We start from the raw sequence: 20,507 nt of genomic DNA, 5'->3' as shown, positions 1-20,507 counted from the left end.
CGGGACCGTACTCCACGTAGGCGTTGCATGTATTACAAATGTCACCATACATAGTTGTCTTTTGTTAGTATCTTAGGCGCACATGTAAAAATCGTTGTAAAACCCTTGTCGAGTGAAAGACCCGCGGAAGCTTGTCGCGGCGTAAGGGAGCGCATAAGGCGCGTTCGCTCCGGTGAGCGAGTGGTGACGTAAATTTAGACGCCTCCGGTCGTCGGATGCGCGCGGCGAAGAGAGAAGCCGCTCTGCTGCGGAGTCGGCAGGTTGAAATGATGCGAAGGATGCACGTTGAGAACACTCGTTGAGCCGAGACGAGGGTTGGCTCCTCGACAGAATGTGGATTGCTTAGCGGTTAAAGATCGCGAAAGGAGTACAGGGCCTGCGAGGAAACGAGGTCTTTGCATGCCGGTAGTCGCCATAAAGTCTTAAAGCGGTGGGCCGCGAGAACAAAGGAAGTCTTGGTCCGTTGTGTCCAAGATGGCGGCTCCACAGGGTCGCGTTCCCGCCGACTTCCTCCCCACGCCCGGCACGCCGGTAATGCCGTGGCTTACGTGGAAGCGTGGCTTCCTTAACTATCTTGAGGCGACTGACGCCGACGGTTTTCCGCCAAAGCGGAGAAGGGCGATCTTGCTGTCCTTTTTGGGAGAAGAGGGGAATCACGTCGTGGATGCGTTTGGCCTCGCTGGCCCGGCCGTTGGCGCGTTCCAAGATGAGTTTCAGGTGTTATTGTCCGCTCTGGACACTCACTTCGCTTCCGCTCAGAACGTTGTCGTCGAACGCAGGAAGTTTGTCACAAGGGTGCAGGGCCCAGGGGAGACGGTCCTGGAGTATCTTGGGGCGCTTCGGCGCTTAGCCTCGTTTTGCGACTACGAAGAGTCGTTGGAAAGCCGCGTCGCGGAAATGTTTATCTCGGGAATCCGTAGCGCGGAAGTCCAAGATCGCCTTATCAGAGAGTCCGGTGGAGCTCACGCACCGAGCCTCGAGCGTGCTGTCCAGCTGGCGCAGCAATTCGAGCGGACGTCTCGTGATTGCGATCTTTTCCGACGCTTATCGCTAGACGCAACCCCGAGCGCGCCGCACGTGGTCGAGCGGATCCAAGATGGACGCGGTCGCGACCGAGATGCTCAACATGGCGGGCAGCCTCCCCGCCGTTGCGGATCTTCCCCCCCGAGGCGTGAGCGTCCCCTTCCTCCTCCCCCGTCTCCGTCGCAGCGAGAGCCCTCCTACTCTTCCCTTCCGAGGCGGGGGCCTCCCTCTCCTCCGTCGGGACGCGAGCCAGCGAGCCGAGCCAACGCCGAGCGGTCCTTTCCTCCTTTCCCGCCCCGTCGAGTGCGAGACCGCCGGCAATCGCGAGCTCCCTCCCGACCGTTCTTCCGTGCGCGCCCGCGCGATCCTCCACCCGGGGCGCGTCTCCTCGTTCGCGACGACGGTTGTTTTTTCTGTGGCAGACGAAGCCACCCCCGAGATGAGTGCCCAGCATCCAGAGCCACATGTTTCTCGTGTGGCCGTGAGGGACATTTTGCAAATGTGTGTCGAAGCCGACCGAGGGACGACCGGGATCAACGAAAACTGGCCCTTCCTTCTGGGCGGCGGGCTTCTGCCCGCGGCTACTACGAGCATCGGCAAGCAAGGCCTGGTCCTACAAGGATTCAAGGCATCACCTTCCCGGACTACGAGCTCCCGGCAACAATCTACACCGTCGCGCCGCCCGATGATTTTCCGGAGCGGTGCCGTTTCTGTGGTGGCCGCTGCCACTCAAGGAAGTTTTGTCCGGCCGCACACCGTCGCTGCTTCTCCTGCCAGAAGCAAGGTCATCTAGACCGTGTCTGCGAGAGTCGACCCCGGTGGCCACGACTCGACCGTGGGGGGCCTAGCAACCCTCCCACCGTGTTCGCGTTCGCCCACCGGAGGCATCGAGAAATGCGTCACTTTTCGGCGCCCCGAGCGCCATGGTCCCGGCCCCGGGGAGGTACCTTGCCCCCGGAGCCCCCACGTCATGCTGCAACGGGAGAAAGTCCCGCGTTCCTGCTTCAAGGCAGGAACCATCGCAATCGTCTTCATCTTTCGGGGCGTCCAGTCCCCGACCCTCAAGTTCCAAGGTCCACAGTCCAACAAAGACTTCCACAAACAATCAAGAAATATCAAGAACGCATGAAGATGTACTCAGACAGAAGGCGTGCTGTCAAGCGGCCGACATTCATTCCTGGACAGACTGTCAAGGTCAACAAGCCTCGTCACCGAGGAAAGTTACAGATGAAGTATGCTTCTCCTCAGAAGATCCAAGACCAAGTGGGTCCAGCTACATACCGGCTGGACGATGGATCCACGTGGCATGCGTCCAAGTTGACGCATACAACTCTTCAACCTTCATCAACCAGAGCATCTTGGTTCCGGGAAGATTTGTACCCCCCGGACCCCCCTTTTTTCCCTGCAGTTGTTCTGCCAACAGTCCCGCCGGCTCCCCCAGAGCCGCCTGTTCCTGTTCTTGGTCCGGCCAGCCTGGACACCACCAATCCAGACCCCGAGGGTCCACGACCAGCCTCGAGCCAGAGTCCCGAGGCCCCCCCTCTTCTTCCTGAGGGTCCTGTTCCAGCTGGGAGTCCCCCTCCCGTTCCCGAGGGTCCTGCTGAGGTGCAACCGGTGCCTGAGGAGATTGCTCAGCCCCCTGAGCACTACCAGTCTCCTGGGATGTCCCCAGATAACAGCTGGTCAGCTGCCAGCTGGTCAGCCAGCCGTACAGAGACGGCAACTGAGAGTGCATCTTCCAGCACCTCCTTTGAGGGTGCACCAGAACCAGTGCCAGTGCAATTACCTGCGAGTGTGTCTTCACCACCAGTCACGACACAGCCCACATCTCCCAGACCGGAGCCTCCTGAGCTTCAAGATGTGGATGTTTCAACGCCCCAGCATCAAGGTCGTCCGTAACGATTACGCAGACTGCCAGAACGATTTAAAGATTACTTAGTGAACTGGTACGAAACCAGTCCCACGTTAAAGGAACTCTTAGATTAATTTTTTTAAAGAGTGCATACTAATGGACATTACTTCAAATCCACCCGAGTGCATTTCTTTTTTTTCTTTGTGTGGTGACAACAGACATTTTAGAAGACAACTATTTTCAGTGCTAGTACATGTCCATGAACATTTTTTTTTAAAGTGAAGTGTTCGATTTTATTTCCTGCAGCATGCAGTGAGCATTGTATAACTGGCTACTCGCCCAGTATTTTTTGCCAAATGTCTTTCCCAATTTTCATTTTTGCCCTAAGGTTTCAGCCTTGCTAGAGACGTCATGTGTTTACACTGCATTTTTTTCACGTCGCTTAGGCACCATTGTCGTAATTGTCAAACTATGCCTTGCATTTTCCATTTTTGTCTCCATTGAACACTTTAACTGATACAGTCAGTTCAGCCTTTTCTTTCCCCAGTTGTGTTTCCTTTTTCTCAGAGACTATAGCTGCTTTTGTACAGACAGCCTTCCCGTTTTTTTTTTCCTAAGAGGGAAGGATAGGCATTTATTTTTTTTAAGGAAAGGAAAGTGTAGTATTTAAATTTTTCCATTTTAGTAATTGCCACACTAACCAGATGGCACCACTGACCGCCACACCATATCGCTGTAGCCAGGCGGCGCTACACTTCATCCATTGGGTTGTGCGCCCAGGTGGATCTCCCCCGGGGCGGTTGGCCCCCGGGTTGTTTCCCTCTAAATAAAAGAGTGCGTGTTCTGACCTCGGCCGATGTAGACGTCCCTTCCTTCCGGGTCGTTCCCGCCTCGGACCCGCCGGTGTTCCCCGCCCCACCTCGGCATGTGAGACAACATCTTTCAGCAGGCCGCCTCGGCGCTGCTTCTTTTCCTTTCTTTTTTTTATTTATTGGGCTCTCCGAATCACAACAGAGTGTAGTCTTCAGGTCCAAGAGCTTGTTTTTGGAGATGTCTTTCCATGTGTTTCTTATATTCCTCCAAATGTCTTCAATGAGTCTTTGTTTTGCATCCTTACATAGCACTATGTCATAGCATGTAATAATGAAAATGCTTTAGGTATCCTTGGTCAAGGTAAAAAGATGTCCATGACAAACACCAACTAGCACAGATAAGGCCTGTCTTACAGAGGGCCCACTGACGAACCCAGTTGTAGTCTGAAACTCAAGCTACTACACAGAGCAGCAACTCAAGATGCCAGTGACCCTCCCTAGGTTCGCAGACAAGGCTGCTCTAGATGCCTGGTTCAAGGACACATTCCCAAATGCAAATGACCGAACTTACTCACCTTCCTTCTTTGAAGGCTTGCCTGATCTTGACAACTATCTCCATGAGATAGGAAAACAATCAACAAGATCAGGCAAAGATGCATGGGTAAGCAGGTATCTGTTCGATGGGCTAAGAGGGGCCCCGCCCTTGAGGGAGCAGGCATGGCTCATGAATCCTGCATTCTTTGAACGGGCCATGATACTGCTCGCAGGTGAAAAGGCAAAACCGGGCTCAGCAATGAAATTCCTCCTGAACAACTACGACAGATACCTACCTGCACATTCCAAATGCGAAGACCCAGAGGTACTAGAAAAGTATCGGACAGCATGCAGGGACTTCAGGGTCGCTATGGACCTCACTAGCTCAGAAGACCTGACTGGCATCTTAGAAGGCTCTGTGGCAACGAAAGTTGAGGTACCGCCAGCCCTAATAGGCACCTTCAGGTCGATGCTCCTGAGAATGAAGAAGCAAATGGAGGGTAGACTGGGTCTACAAACAGAAAAAACCGACTCAAAGACCCTGCTCACTGGGGTTAAGGCTTTTTTAAAGTCCAAGGGAAAGGTGGCCCCTCCTGTTCCTTTAACCAAAAGGAATAAGCTGAACATCAAAGGATGTGTGCCAGACGGCACGACCTGTAAAGCAACAACTGAGACAGGGTCCTACCTGTTTACAACAGCGATCATGCAGATGAGATCCAAAAGGGACACCCAAATTGAGACTCTGCTACAAGAGTTTGGAGCTCATTTCACCATGCTGGCAGCAGCTCAGGACACCCCAGACGACATCCAGGCCCATGCGAAACTCATGCTGGGATACATGGCCTGTTGGGCACAAGAAGTAACTCTGGTTGCAGCACTAGCAGGAGGCGCCACAGGGTTCTACCAGCGGGGGTCTGGTATTGACGTCATTTTTTCAGCCTATTTTTGGTTATACAAATTAGGCTGTAGGAGCTACATCACCTTCGGTGAGTTAAACGGTCTCCTAGTGGGAATCTCCCAAAACCCTCAAGGCAAAACAAAGACTCATTGAAGACATTTGGAGGAATATAAGAAACACATGGAAAGACATCTCCAAAAACAAGCTCTTGGACCTGAAGACTACACTCCACACGGGAACTCCAAACAGTCTCCAAAACAACAAAACAACAACTCCGTTTTTTCACCTTTCTCCCTTCCTTTTTCTCCTCCTTCTCCTTTTCCCCACCTTTTTCCCCTTCCTCCCTTCATACTCAATTCATCCAGGCTGTACGACCTTGTTACGGCATTTGGTGCCTTTCCCCTGGATGACGTCACATGTGAGGGGTTGGAGGGGTTCAGCTGTTCCCCTAGGTACATTCTGAACCTGAGGAGAGATGGTGGAGAAGGACTCACTCTCATAGGCAGGTCTTGGGAGTTATGGTATAACAGCCATGCCAGTGGGCCCTCCGAAGCCGACATCTCTGAGTCGGAGCACCTTTTTCACCAGTTTCTCCTCACCAAAAGATCTCCCTTTCAGAACACTCATCAGCTGCAGGGCAATGCCCTTAACGTCGAGATCGTGGCAACCCCAGGAGTTGCGTTTGAGGGCTTGGACCCCTATATCAGGACTCTGCGAGGGGATCTCCCTGATGACCCTGAAGATGTGAAAAGGGCACTGCCAGGGGTAGGAAGAGGACTGCGCATACTGCCACGCAGGTTCCGAGCAAGGGCTCCTACTAAAAGGAAGTACAAATGAGGAGGGACAACCACCGATGCCCGAAAAGAAGGTGTGAGAAGAGGGGGCAAGGAGGGCCCAAAAAACACAAAGGAGGAGACCAGAAACCCAGGGGGCGCAAGGGAGGAGGCAGCAGAGCAGCAAGGGAGCTGAACAGAGCAAAAAAAGTCAAGAAAGGAGGTGGCAGCAGGAACAAGGAGGGACAAGAGGGCATGACCCAGAGGGCAGGTGGGGAGGGCCAGTCAACAAAAAGAATGCAAGGGAAGGGACACCAGGCCAGGCAGGGAGGCACCGGAAGTAACAAGAGGGAGTCAAGAGGCCAACACCGGCAAGGGCCAACAGCCAGAACTACAGAGGCTGAGAGGGAACCACAGAGCACACAGAACAGCCAACCAGGAACACACCGACCAGGCCACTCCCAAGAGATGAAGTGTGCACAAAAGGTAAGAAGGAAGAGAGAGGGGAAGAGGAGAGGAAACAGTGGACACCAGGCACCACAGGAAAAGGGGGCATAACTGCCTGCAACAAAGGGAAAGGAAGAAAAAAGGGGAAAAGGTGGGAAAAAGGAGAAGGAGGAGAAAAAGGAAGGGAGAAAGGTGAAAAAACGGAGTTGTTGTTTTGTTGTTTTGGAGACTGTTTGGAGTTCCCGTGTGGAGTGTAGTCTTCAGGTCCAAGAGCTTGTTTTTGGAGATGTCTTTCCATGTGTTTCTTATATTCCTCCAAATGTCTTCAATGAGTCTTTGTTTTGCATCCTTACATAGCACTATGTCATAGCATGTAATAATGAAAATGCTTTAGGTATCCTTGGCCAAGGTAAAAAGATGTCCATGACAAACACCAACTCTTGACAACACCTAACCACTAACAATTACTAACATACACTACACCTGTGTCATGGACATCAAAACAGGAAAACAAAGGCAAACAAACTTCAGTCCAAATCTGTAGCAACTCGAGGTAGGCTATAGGGAATCGGAGACTGTGTTTGTATCTGATGTAGAAACTGTCTATGGGTTTTGTCATACTGTGGTGACATGGATGAAAAGAGCTACGGTACTGCTCAGCGTCGACCAGACGATCTGCCATCTCACTGCCAGGAACGCCGCTGTGAGCCGATACCCGGTTCCATGTTACAATTTTTTTTAACAGACAAGGGGAGAGCGTTGTCTTTATTGTGGTGAAATTCGAATTGTGTTTTGTGCTTTGTTTCCCTCCGTTCTTTTTTTTTTAATTTTAAGGAGGGAAGTGTGTAGTGATCTGTGATAAGTGATTTTGCCACCAGATGGCGCAACGTGTGTTCTGTTTAGTATGCTTTGATGGTGAGTTTATCGGGGGTTGTCTTATCTTGTTATGTGTGTTTATGCATCTATGATGTCACGTGACATATGTTAATAAAAGAGCCGCCGTCCGTCAGCGATGTCAGAGAACTACGGGACACCCAGCAGGCAACATGTCTTTGTCTCATTCTTCGTAAGCCCCGAACGCGCGGGGCCGCGGCTTCCCTCCCGGCCACATCATGTGAGTGCTGTTAGCGTCCTCTCCTTTCGTACCGCCGTGTAGAGGAGATTACTACAACATCATGCAGGAAAGATAGGTACAGTGAATTGCTGGCTCAAATCACCAAAGATGCCGACCTTGAGGACGTGGCGCAGTGCGTATCGGCTGGAAACTGAGCAATATACTTTGTTGCTGGAAACAGTCATTTCCAGCGGCAAAGTGAGGAACTACAAGAGAGTGAGGGAGACAACATTGATTTAGACAAAGTTGCCACCAAGAGGGTACCGGACTAGTAATCTCGGCCGCCACGGCGGCCAAGAAATATTACGACGAGGCCGCGATAGCGCAACATATCGTTAGTGCAGAAAAAACAGAGTTGTTTAAACTAAAAAGCTCAAGCTCAAACTGCAAATTTAGAAACTTGGAGACCTACACGAGAACTAACAAAAAGCTGTTTTTTTTCTCGTAGTGGCAGCAGTTATGTGTATGGCAATGTTATGAGACTTGCTGCCAGACATAACTGTTAGATAAAAAACACTGCGATATGATTTTAGAACTTGTTTGGCAATGTGACATTGGTGTTGTTTGATGCAGTTATTGTAGTCTTTTGTAGCCCTGGCGGATACACTTTCTAAAGCGCTATCAGCAAGAACCATGTTTGACCAGAAGGAAGATGACGACGTTGAAGTACATGCAGTCTCAGTTCTGTCAATTCTGGTGAATACGCTCCCAAACGTGTTTAGGGATATGTGTTTGTCCCCTTGGTTTCCTTCTCAAGAAACTATTTTCATTTATTCTTGTCCAGCTTACCTGCGCCTTTGCATTAACTGCATTATCTTCTGCTATATTTGTGCACTTAAGTCCTTCAGTAGCGTGAAGACGTCATGACGCTAGACCTTTAGGTTATTTTTCTTTCGCCATTGCCAAGATGCTCTCTACCAACAAGCCCAAGGCTCGGAAGATATATATGGAGCCGGATGCTGCACCGCGCATGAGTCCATTCCCAAGACGACGGGCAAAGGACAACATCGGTGCGATTACTTTACACACTGGGCCCGTCTACAAGCACTGGTTGCGCATCCATTCCCGCCACCGACTCTGGAGGTGCAACTGAGGACAAAGACGACTGTATTGCAAGTTCTTTCGGTCGAAGCGACGCAGAGACAGAAGGTGATAATAATTACTTTGAATTTGCGACCCCACTGGGGAACAAGACTTCCCTTTCCGTTGGAAATGCTCTTGTCTTAATAATGAACTTTGCAATCAAAGTGGCATTCACATGGAAGGACAGTGAAAAACTTCTGAGTCTGGAGAACAAGCTTTTGGGAACAAACAGCCTCCCAGAAAGTAAATATTTATTTTGTAAGTTTGCCGACGCTGCTCCAGATGACATTTTGTTTCATTTTTATTGTCCTACATGCGAAACGCCCTTAAAAAGACAGCAGATACGTTGCAAGCCAAACAGGGTATGTCGCCCACATACCCAGTCTGCAAAGAGCAGCATACCGGACGCGATTTGATGGCTAAAGGTAGTTACTTTGTAAGCTGCCGTTGGAAAGTCAGCTGGTGTCTGTCCTTTTGGACCAAGATGTACAAGAAAAGCTGGCAGAATCCCTGAAAAATGTGAATGCTCCTCGAGGCACAGGAAGATCTGATTTGACTGATCGGGAGTCCTACCGGGAGCAACGGACCCAGGTCAAATGTGGCCGTCACAACTTGTCAGTTTCACTTAACGCCAATGGGAGCCCGGTTTTTAAGTCAGCTAACTATTCGATCTGGCCTGTGCAACTGACCATCAATGAACTACCGCCTCTACTGCGTTGGAAGTCCACCATTCTGCCACTCTTGTAGTATGGCCCCAAGCATCCGAACATGACCCAACTGCTTCAAGTCTTCGCAGCACAGATGAAGAGACTAGCTAATACAGGCATCACTTGGAGTGCTGGGGCTGAAACAGTATGCTCAAAGGTAAGTTCCCGACAAACTTCAATTTTAAGTTTTAAGTCACCATACACGAGGGAAATGTTCTAGAGACGCAGCAGAAAATAAGGCTCATGTAATTAGCTGTACATAACACTGAAGACGCGTTAGCACCTGCATGTTAGCTTGCTGTGTTGTTCACGCAACTGAATTATCAATCAAATAAAAATGTATACTTTGAACCAGAGGAAGACGGGCGACTCTTTTCACTGCGTTGCTGAGCGTTGGGTATCTGACTGAGCCTTTGGTTTCCATGCACCTTTCACACTGCGCATAATATGTCACCCGCCTTGATCAGTAGGATATTTAAAGGAGCTGTGCCAAAATTTCAGGGCTTTGCTTAAATAATTGTGGAAGCTGATGCCTGACACTTCTGAAGTGAACTAAAAAAAAACAGATTTTGCCTGTATACCCGTTTTTATTTTTTTTTTTTAATTTAAAAGATCCAGGTTTTTGTTACCTCTTCACTCGTACACCGTCTTCCGGGTCACGTGCGCAGTGTTGTCAATGGGATAGGCGCAGGGTTCCGGTAAAGTTCTGTCTCTAGTGCCATCGGTGAGCAGCGAAAACTCATCCACTCACGACCACGTGACCGCGTCACCACATGCTTGCGACACGCGATCAACATGGCCACTGGCTGCTGGAGAGGCGATCTCAACGACGTGAAGCTCCACATGCTGGAGTACAGCGAGTCACTGGGACTCTTTCCCTACGCGAGGACGCCGTCCAAGTGTACAAGCAAAGAGGACGCACGAGCAGTGCTTGATGAAAGCCCCAGTCCGACTCCAGACCCAGATTCGTGGCGGCTGACCACGACCGCATGGTAATAATCGCAAGTCTCGTGTCATGCTGTTTGCAGGTAGCTTTCGTCTGACACTAACAGCCGCTTTATTCTGATCTCGGGAACTCGTGCAAGAGGTGCGGCATCAAACCGACGCCTAAAGAGTGCATCTGCTGCCGAGAGTGTCCTCCTGCGGTCGCAACTCACCCAGAAGGGTACATTACAGACCACGTCAACTTCATTCCGATCTGCCTGCAGCCCGGCATGCTCAAAGTCGCATTCTGGGCTTTTCAGGAGGCAGGTCGTCACCCGGCACCGGGAGAACAGACGTGCGTAGCTCGTTTGAAATTTCCTTGAAGAGAACTGTTGCTCATTTGATAGCCATGCTTCCTGCACTCAGGCATTACAGGAATCGCAGAATGCAACCCTGCTAGCACGTACTGCATATGCCATTGCAGGTTTCTCCTTATAACCAGGAGAGTTATCTCTGGGAAACCTTCTCCTAAAATTTCGTTCAGTGATTTTATAAGTTCGACTAAAATGCAATAAAACCCCCGTGTGATGCATACGGCAAGTGTTTTGAGCACAGTACAGACTCCACTCCCGTCTGCAAATATGCATACAATGTCCATGCAGTGGAACTGTACCCTGCTATGTGAAACTCTACATAGTCAGGACGCTCACTGGAGTGGAATGAGATGCTTGTCAACTCTCTGCAGACCACTCTGGAGTCCTTCAAAATGTGCTGGCCAACTAAAAAAGTTTGAGCAGTCAGTGGTCATGGAGTCTAGCTTTTACTTCTAGACCTCGCTTCATACTAATCCCAAACGAAAAGGAAGCAACAAGAGCGAGCGCAACACCTTGGGCCTGCTAAGCACGCGCTCGTGAAGGCAAAGCATAGTCGAAGACAGCACACTTGTGCCTGTAACATCAATTTCGCTCATACAAAAAGAAAAAGAAAAAAAAAGCATAGCTGATCAAAGAGTCGAACTCTTTTTGTTTTCCCTTTGTCAAAAAAAAAAAAAAGGAGCTATGCCTTATTTCTTATAACGCAGGTGTTCATAAGCATGCGACAGTCTGGGGCCGACAAAACATTTTGGGTGGCACACACGCATGTCAACATGAAAATATTCTCATGGGATAACACAACACTAAGTTTAGGAGACTGTATCACAACTCTCTTAAGTTGCCCAGTTTATTTGAACACAAGGTCTCGTGTAATAGGACAAAGGCAGGTGTGCTCTGCATGAAGTGGCCCTATTACCCGCTTATATTGTTCAGCCAGAAATCAGAAAGTACAAACAATCGGTAAAACAAAACATTCAAGCTCGACACATGATCCTGTGTTTTTATCACATGCGGTCAAGTGTCCTATGTGCACAAGTAACATGGTCAGGCATTCATTGCACCTTATTCCACCGTCCAGCTTCTGAAAACACCACATCTCTGTAGTCCTGTATTTCACTTATTTAAATATTCCAAACTAAATCTTGATGCATTTTCATTTGTCACATACACCTCAATTTCATAAACCTGTTCTATACTCGGAGTCCCAACTTGTGTGCAGTGCAGGCACAGGCGCGAGCGTGTGGCTTCCGAACACACCTTCTGTGTACAAGTGCTTGTGAAAACAAGACACTGTGCAAAGCTGTGCCTGCACTGCACACAACTTGAAACTGAGTATAGTATCATCGAGATGTGTAATGTGTCTTGGCTGGCACCTCAAACATTTGTATCACAGTGGTAAGTTACCAGCTTTGTGTTGTATTCAAATTTTTTCATATAAGTTTCACCACACTAGCTAGGTGGCACCACGAACTGCCACAGATCCATCGTAGCCAGGTGGCGCTACTGTCCACCCATTGGGCCCGTGCTCCCAGACGGGTCCCCCCGGGGCGTCTGACCCCCGGGTTGTTTGACCATGAATAAATCAGTATGTGTTTGGACCTTGACCCTGCTCGACGTGTCTTCTCTTCCGGGGCGTTCCCGCCCTTGGGCCCGCCGGTGCTCGCCTCCCCGCTTCGGCATGCGAGACTTCGTCTTTGCAGCAGGCCGCCTCGGCCCTGCTCCTTTTCCTTCTTATTTTGGTTGGGCTCTCCGAATCACAACACTTTGTCCTTATAAATTTTCCAGGCTTCGCTTTGCGGCCTATTAGCAATTTGTGCGCTGGATGTGGCGAAGGCTGGGATGCCGCGATCGATGTGTGCTGCCTGCCAGTGTGGTCAAAAGAATCCGCGACGAATTCCCGTCAAGAACATATACCGAGTTTCTGGATGCACAATAAAAATGTTGTAAACACCACATTGTCCCGGATTTTTGCGCAAATCAGCCTGAACCGCTGTGTCGAGTGTCGCGGGTCGGTGACGACAATGGCAGCTGTGCTCACGAGGTGTACTCCCCTCGAAGCAATCCATCTCCACCGGCACATTTACACTCGAACTGGCAATAAGTTGCCGTTGTGCATACTTTTATCAGTTCATATTGGAAACGGCGATCCCTATAATTAAAACATTGCTGCAAGTCACAGATGAGTTTCAGGTATTTCTGTGCACTTATATTTTAAGGTATTAGTATTTAGAGGTAATGGTGTTGGTAATTTTCCTTAGGTGTATTGTATCAGCTGCGTGGCAGACGCTCCTATAAGGGCTGTCATGCAAAACGTCCTTCAATTCAACGGTTACTACAGCTGCTCGTGATGCCTTCAACCTGGAGTTTGCATAAATGGTAAAATAATGTAACTTTAGAGTTGTAACATGAATTGACTAATAATGTTATTCACTCTTTTTGCACGCTGCGTAAAGTATGCTGTCAGTACAGGCGTCATGGAAGACCGTACCAAGCTGGGAATGTTGAGTGACATATCGGCTGCAGCAGCAAAACAGAGCACCGTCCGTGGGGTCGAAGGGCCCTCACCACTCCTTAAAGGGACACTGACACCCCCCAAAATTTTTTTTTAATTTTTTGCCAGGCGCTTTATTATGGTGTCGGAGGACTACCCAATTAATATTTTGCAACAGAGTAGCGTATTTTTTTAATAAAGCCAAAAGACGCAACTGCTCGAAACCGAAACCGAAACCCGACAGAGGTCGGAGAAGTGGAGAGAAGAGAGTGAGTGGCGGAAGTCACGTGGCTACACGCGACCGTGTGTTTTTTTTTTTTTGTTTTTTTTTCTTCTCCTTTTTGTAGCAGACGACATGCGGCGTACGGGAACTGTTCACCGTGCGATTCTTTTGCAGTTATGTATGTTCCGCTCGTTGTTCTGTACTCCAAGATGAGTTGTTTTGTACATTGAGGAGTTGGAGATGAGTAGTGAGTGCCCGTGGTGAATTTTGATCGGCTCCGAAAAGAATACACCCAAGATGTTCCGTGAAGTGCTGGCTCACATGTCCTGCGTCCGAAACAAAAGTGGCATTGTGCGACAGAGTTTCCGAAAGATCAAAGGGATCGGGACCAATGGCTGGCTGCAATTCGTGTAGACCATTTACGGGCACCTCGGAAAGCGGACGCTACCTGATTTATATGCTCCTTGCATTTTGTGGAAAGTGATTACATTGAGTTCGCAGGTGTCGAAAAGGAAATCCCATACCATTTCAGCAACGTGTCGTCCACAACATTTGTTTCTTATTTTTTTTGTTTGTTTGTTTCTTCAGCGATAATTGTAAAAAAAAAAGAAAGAAATGTAGACATCAAAAAATATTTGAAAAAAAGAAAAAAAGGTTTCACAGGGGATCGAACCCGGTCCTACCGCGTGTGAAGCGGACGTCTTTCCCACTGAGCAACTGGGGAATCTCTCCTTAGTAATAATTCAGCCGATAAACTGTAAGTTGGAAAGTTTGCTGCCGATTTTCCTCTAGCAAAAGCACTTCCGGGTCGAAGTCGGGATGCACAACGCATTGGCGACATTCTCACCTAGTAAAGAAATCGTACGCATGCATATTCAACTCGAAGTAGACAAGTCGTGCCTGACGTTTGCGCGAGCGATGTCTTCAGCCACGAGACGTCTTCGTGCAAATCGGCTTGGTGATCGCGCGTGTCGTACGGGATGAATAAAAATTCTTTTGATCAGTCCCAAATTTCTCTTTTAAAGGCAGACAAAATTCGCCGGTACCGCGAACGACAGTTCTGAAATAGAGGTCCCACGCCCGTCGTCCGCTGCCATCGCCGTCCCCGCGAGTCCCACGATACGCGAAACGACACACGCACAGAATGCTTCCGGTTGTCTGTGGAACTCTTTTTTCAATCAACGTATTTGCAGCTTTTTAGAAGCCACAAAAAATGTGTTTCATATTTTTTTTTCTATTTTTAATATTGAGTGTGTACCTTCAGTGACCCACAACTTTGATTAAATTTGGTGGTCGCATCGATACATTAGAAAATGGCCCGTGACTGCGGAAAAGAGAGTGAGCGAGACTCGAACCGGCCAGTTCTTGATCGGCGGTTTTCGGGCGGAAAGAAACCGAATTTCGAGCCGCAAATTCTGTTCTGGGTAGTTGAGCTCTCATATGTCACGTACAACTAAAAACCTCGGCGAGCATAAATACCCTGTCAGTGTCCCTTTAATGCACCTGGGTTTAACATCGTTCAAAGTTTCAACCCAGACTACATGCACTGTGCATTGCTTAGTGTTGCTCGCCAGTTTGCTGAGCTGTGGTTTTCTGCTGTTGGCGAAGATAACTACATTCATGATCCGACACGGCAAGCAGTCGTAAACGAACGGTCATGTGGCCTGAAGCCACCGCAATGCATTAACCGACCACCGCAGGCCCTGAATCTGAAAAAATACTGGAAGGCAGCTGAATGGCAGTGCTGGGGGTTTTATTACTGCCTGCCGTGTTTGATGAACGTACTGCCAGAACAGTAATTCCAGCATTTTGAGCCGTTTGTCTCGGCGTTGTATCTGCTGCGTAAAACACATGTAACGACAGAGGATGTGGACGTCAGCACGTCAAAGCTGACAGAGTTTGTCAAAAAGTAAGGGCGCAAACGGGCTGGTGTACATTGCACATGGTTGAAGAAACCCCGAGACTGCGGGTAAACGACACAACACTAAAAAAGAGTTTGTCGTTATGATCGAATACCTACAGTCAAACCCACTTATAATGATCCCACATATAACGACCTATCGGTTATAACGACCAGCTTTCAGAAAATATAAGAGTTCAAGGCCCTACCCCTTAAAATTGGTCCAGATAAAACGACCGTTTTTCAAAGCATCATACTGTTACAACAAACACTCAAAGTCCGCTTTCGAAAAAAAAAACAAAAAACTACTGTGCGCGCAAAGAAAAAAAAAAAAAGTTAAGCGTTACATTTTGGGCGCGGCGCTCCGGGAGACGCTCAAGGTTGTTTCCACGGCCGCGCCAGCCGCGCTGGCTTGGCTGGCCACGCAGCACACTTCCCCGGGGAGGAAAGTAAACTACAGAAGCAAAAACGCGCTCCCGGGGTCGCGCAGTGCGTCGATTGGTCGAGGAAAAAAACAAATCAGAGGTACCGCAAGGCTCGGTACTATCGCCAGCTCTCTTTAACTTAACTACGGCTCCCCGAAATCGACGGACTTTTTTTTACAATATATGCTGATGACGTCACATCTGGACCGTCACGGGAACAAATGCAGAACAAATGGAAACATTGCAGCGAGGACTAGCCACAATCGAGGAATTCCTCAAGAAGCCGGCATGAAACCCTCTGCGGAGAAGACAAAATTCATGGTGTTCGGCCACGGCTGGGAAGACGTTACGCGAGACCTCACCTTCGATGGAGACAAGATTAACAAAACCGAAGAACACACAATTCTTGGAATTCACCTGAACTCCAGCCGTAACCCCACAACATAGATCAGAAAGATTACGAGCACGTGGAAACAAGGGCTATCGATAATTAGAAGAAGAGCAAACAAGCTCAGAGGAATCGGAGAGCGTATTGCCCGAACCATCGTACAAGTGGCACTCATATCTAAGGTGCTGTATGGGCTGCGGTTCTACAGACTACAGAAGAAACACATGGCAAAATTGAGAACCCTCCTGAACGAAGCACGAAGGTGCATTTCAGGCCTCCCGAGGAACACCTAGCTAGAGAAGCTCCACGAGTGTGTTCCCTTCCCAAGTTTTGCGGAAATGGCGGAACAACAGGAAGAGATACAAAACCTCAAGCTTAAGCATACAAAACAAGGACGCTACATTGGCGAGCTACTAGACAGAGACTGCGAAGATGAAGGAAGAATCCCTGATCATCTCCCACCCTGGGAAAGAATTGTTGTGACTGAGCTCAAGCCCATCCCTCAAAAAATGGGCAAAGGTAACAAGGAAAGAAGAAAAAGAAAAGCTGAACAACACGAAGCTGAAGTGGAAGTACTTCTAGACAATCCCAACATCACAGTATGCTATACCGATGCGGCTCACTCAGATGAAGGAACAGCAATAGCATGGCATGTCCCTAGAGAGGAAATCACGAACACGGAAACCGTTACCTGCGGCACAGCAAGAGAAGCAGAAGCCAGGGCCATTGCATCTGCGCTACAAAACATAGGAGAATCGTCACCGAGCAACTCAAAGATAATAATCTTCACAAACTCGCAGGATGTCATCAGAGCCTGCAAAACGCACCTCGAAACAAGCACTCTGATTAAAGACGTCCTAGTAACTGCCATTGAACTCGAGATGCCATAAGGTGGATTCCCAGACATGAGGGGATTAAGGAAAATGAGATTGTCAACGCTGCAGCCAGGGAGCTTTATCGTTCAAACCTCTGCTGCAGTGGCCTGACGACTTCCCACCCTTCACCAGGCAAAAACACCGGAGAACAGGAAAACTCCAGGCCTGGCATCTATGACCCAATAAGAGCCATCGACATCGCCAAAATTGCGATCAAGAAAAGGCTTGCACACAAGAAAGATGCCATTAGGATTCAAAAGGTATGAAACGGTTCGTCTAAGAAGGCTTCAAACAGGATCAACGATCACTCCGTCAGTCCTCAAGAAATGGGAAGACAAGAAAAAAGCTCGCAAAAATCCAATTTTGTTCCGGATCCGTACCAGTGCAAATACCGTAAGGAGCACACTCCTGCCGACATCCAACACCTCATGTGGGAGTGCAAACACCACAATGAGGCAAGACACGCAACACTCGAACAACTCGAACCACAAGACCGACCACCCACGTTTCAAGATTGGCTCAACCCGGTCGGGGAGACTGCGAGAAGAAAAATCATCCTAGGCAGTGTCCTCACCTACCTAGAGAAGACCGGCCTGGGAGACGACAACTAATTAGATTCTACCCGAATAGCCCAACATCCCCTCCCCTCTCTGGCCCTACCCTAGCGTAACTGCCAGTTGTATCTTTTGCCCAATAAACGGAGAAGAGAAGGAGCAAAGGAGGCAGTCAACTCTCGCCATGCTGCGTTCGTTCGTTCAATGTTTGTAAACTCCGTATTCAATGACGTCACATAGCCAACTCTGACGCCTCTGAGTAGCCCTTACGCCCCACACTTTGCTGACGAAGGTTATGCGAAGGAGTGACGTCAAATTACCATTTTTGTTTACGAAGAGTTAACTATCAAGTTCCCATCGGAAGATACTTCTAAGTGAGCGCATCGTCGTTCAACAGAGGTGGCAACTGGAAACAGCCACAGCGGCAATTTCTTTTTGTGTTCAGTCATACATTCAGTATGTCTCAGTCCGCACAATGTCTGAAAGCGGAGGCAGCGTGCCCAAGAAACGGAAAGCGATTGAGATTGGCACAAAAGTGAGCATACTTCGCGACATCCGCTCCAGAGTCAAGAACGCCGACGTCGCCACAAAGTATGGACTTTCGAAGTCACCGGTTTCAACGATCGTCAAGGATGAAAAAAAGATTTTGGATTCAGCCAACTTCAATGGAGACAAGCACAAGCGCAAGCGCCTACGTGAAGCGAAATACAAGGAGGTAGAGGACGCGCTCTTCAAGTGGTTCCTGGATGCACGAGGCAGAAATATCCCCATCAGCGGACCGCTGCTCATAGAGAAAGCGAACGACTTCGCATTTCTTTTGGATTGCCCGGAGTTCAGTCCTGGAGGCGGATCGGTCCAACGCTTTAAGGAGCGCCACGGCATCGTCTACAGGGCGATCGTTGGGGAAGGTGCAGCAGTCAACCAGGACATGGCAGACAAGTGGCTGACTGACCACCTGGATGAGCTCTTTCAGTACAGCGACCGCGACATCTATAATGCCGACGAGACGGGTTTATTCTACCAGATGCTGCCCAACAGGACCCACACATTGAAAGGGGACAAGTGTGTTGGCGGGAAGAACAGCAGAGTGCACGTGACAGTGCTACTTTGCTGCAACATGGACGGCAGCGACCGGCAGCTTCCTTTCGTCATCGGAAAATCAAAGAACCCGACCTGCTTCGGCCAGTTCGTTCCCGTTCGCTACAGACACAACAAGAAAGCCTGGATGACGCAGGAACTCTTCGGCGAGTGGCTCAAGGAATTTGACGATGACATGGCAGCAAAGAAGAGGAAAATCCTTCTCATTCTAGACAACTGCTCTGTACACCACCTGTACCCGAAGCTGCAAGCCATCTAGACTCTTTTCTTGCCACCGAACGCCACTGCAAGGTTGCAGCCCCTTGACATGGGTATCATTCAAAACTTCAAGGTAATCTACCGACGCCGCGAAATCAAGCGGCTCTTGATCATGATCCGTTGCCCGCTTCCTGGGAACCCCAAGCTACAAATTAACTTGTGGATGGCTGTACATATGCTGAAGGGAGCCTGGATGGAGATAAGAAGCGAGACTTTCAGCAATTGCTTCAGAAAGGCCGGGTTCATGCGTCCATCGGCATCGCCGGCAGGAGTCGAGGGAAAAGAGGCTGCCACCCCCGACGACCGAGAAGAGGTCGGGCAAGCCTGGAAGGAAGCGCTTGAGGCTAGACTGGTCGACGAGGCAGACAACCTTGAGGACTTCATTGTTGCCGACAAGGATGTATGGGCAACCGAGGAGCTTGACGACGCTGCAATCGTCCGCGAAGTGCGTGCCGCAGCCGGTCGTGAGGAGGCCCCGTCATCGTCGGACGATGACGACAGCGACGAAGACGCTCCTCCGCCGCCACCCATCGGCATTGCTACGGCGCTGGAGTACATCACGGCCCTCAAGGACCTTGTTTTCGAAAGAGGACTTCCGGAGGAATACGCGTGCCACCTGGACAACCTCGGGAAGACACTCGAGCGCACTCCAGTGCGAAAGCAGGCTGCGATCACTAGTTTCTTCAAATAAAGAGCAGCACAGTGAAACTACCAATACCAGCTTCATTATCCTTATTTATAACGTGTTTTAAAGGTAAGTCTAGATATAACGAACTACTGATATAACGACCACGTTTCGCGGGTCTATCGCGTACATTATAAGTGGGTTTGACTGTATATGGTTCAGCCCAAATGACCTCAAACGTGCACACACTCCTGCCCCTTTACAAGGCAGTTCTGCTTCATGGACCACTATGGGCACTCTCATGTTCTGCCTCGGAGACAAATATGGGCCATCTCCTTAAATTGGTTTCATCCTCGAATGGAGTAGCCTTTCAGATTTTGTCCCGCACTTTGATGCGAAACTGTTTAAGTTAGAGCATGGCTTCGGAGGAGGCCCAAGAGTCTATCTCTGGGAACAAACAAAAACAAAGTGAGCTGCAGCTTCTTGGAAAGCCGAGACAGGTGCCTGAGCATGTTTCCAAACATGTTGGGGAGCTGACTTCGGGAAGCGTCGCAGAGGTCGCAGAGTACGACAGGGTGCAGATTTATGGACACACCGTGCACAGCACCCAGTACCGGACCGGCATCCTTCAAAACGTAGTTCAACGGCTCTAAAGATAGGCAACAAGTACGCAAGAGCAGATCATAATTTGTCAGAGACTGATGTTGGCGGTAACCCCAAGGCGTATGTCATGTCGTCCGTCTATGACGCGATTCACTTCAGAGGTGCGAGTCACCTAAAACTCGCTGAGCAATCCATGAAGAGCCTGTATGAGCTCCAAGAACCAGTGCATCCATGCATGTATTTAGATATTAAGGGAAACATTATTTTTGCTGTGCTCTGCAACAGATATCAGTTGTCATAGCTCTGCTTAGTTTTAGCGAGTCATTCTTTTTAGGTTTTATGTGGATACCAGTTGTATATCACAGTAAAAAAATGACGTAAAATTTATGCACATTTCCAGCATCAAAAAAATTAAAGCTGTTTACAACTCCCTGTAACGCCGGATTAGAGCGCAGCTTTTGAGGAGGAGGAGGGGAAGGTATGGAGTGGAGGCTATGCCCCTCCTCCTCTCCTGCTCACCTCCCAT

At 49.3% G+C, this 20,507-nt stretch overlaps 1 protein-coding gene and 1 pseudogene across 1 annotated transcript; both read left to right on the top strand.

Annotated features, from left to right (window-relative positions):
• Positions 1–357: 357 nt before the first annotated feature.
• LOC115329216 lies at positions 358–2,962 on the top strand. Its single transcript, XM_042289594.1, has 3 exons — positions 358–1,215; positions 1,381–2,286; positions 2,696–2,962. The coding sequence occupies exons 1-3, from the start codon at positions 475–477 to the stop codon at positions 2,960–2,962; spliced, it is 1,914 nt and encodes a 637-aa protein (XP_042145528.1). The 5' UTR covers positions 358–474.
• A 9,758-nt stretch (positions 2,963–12,720) lies between these two features.
• On the top strand, positions 12,721–15,054 carry LOC121835413 (annotated as a pseudogene).
• Positions 15,055–20,507: the final 5,453 nt, after the last annotated feature.

The sequence above is a fragment of the Ixodes scapularis genome, unplaced genomic scaffold (genome assembly GCF_016920785.2).
Source record: "Ixodes scapularis isolate PalLabHiFi unplaced genomic scaffold, ASM1692078v2 PGA_scaffold13__105_contigs__length_92229423, whole genome shotgun sequence".
Taxonomy (NCBI): Eukaryota; Metazoa; Arthropoda; class Arachnida; order Ixodida; family Ixodidae; genus Ixodes; species Ixodes scapularis.
The sequence above is the reverse complement of the archived record's forward strand: the minus strand, read 5'-3'. Positions and strand labels throughout refer to the sequence as shown.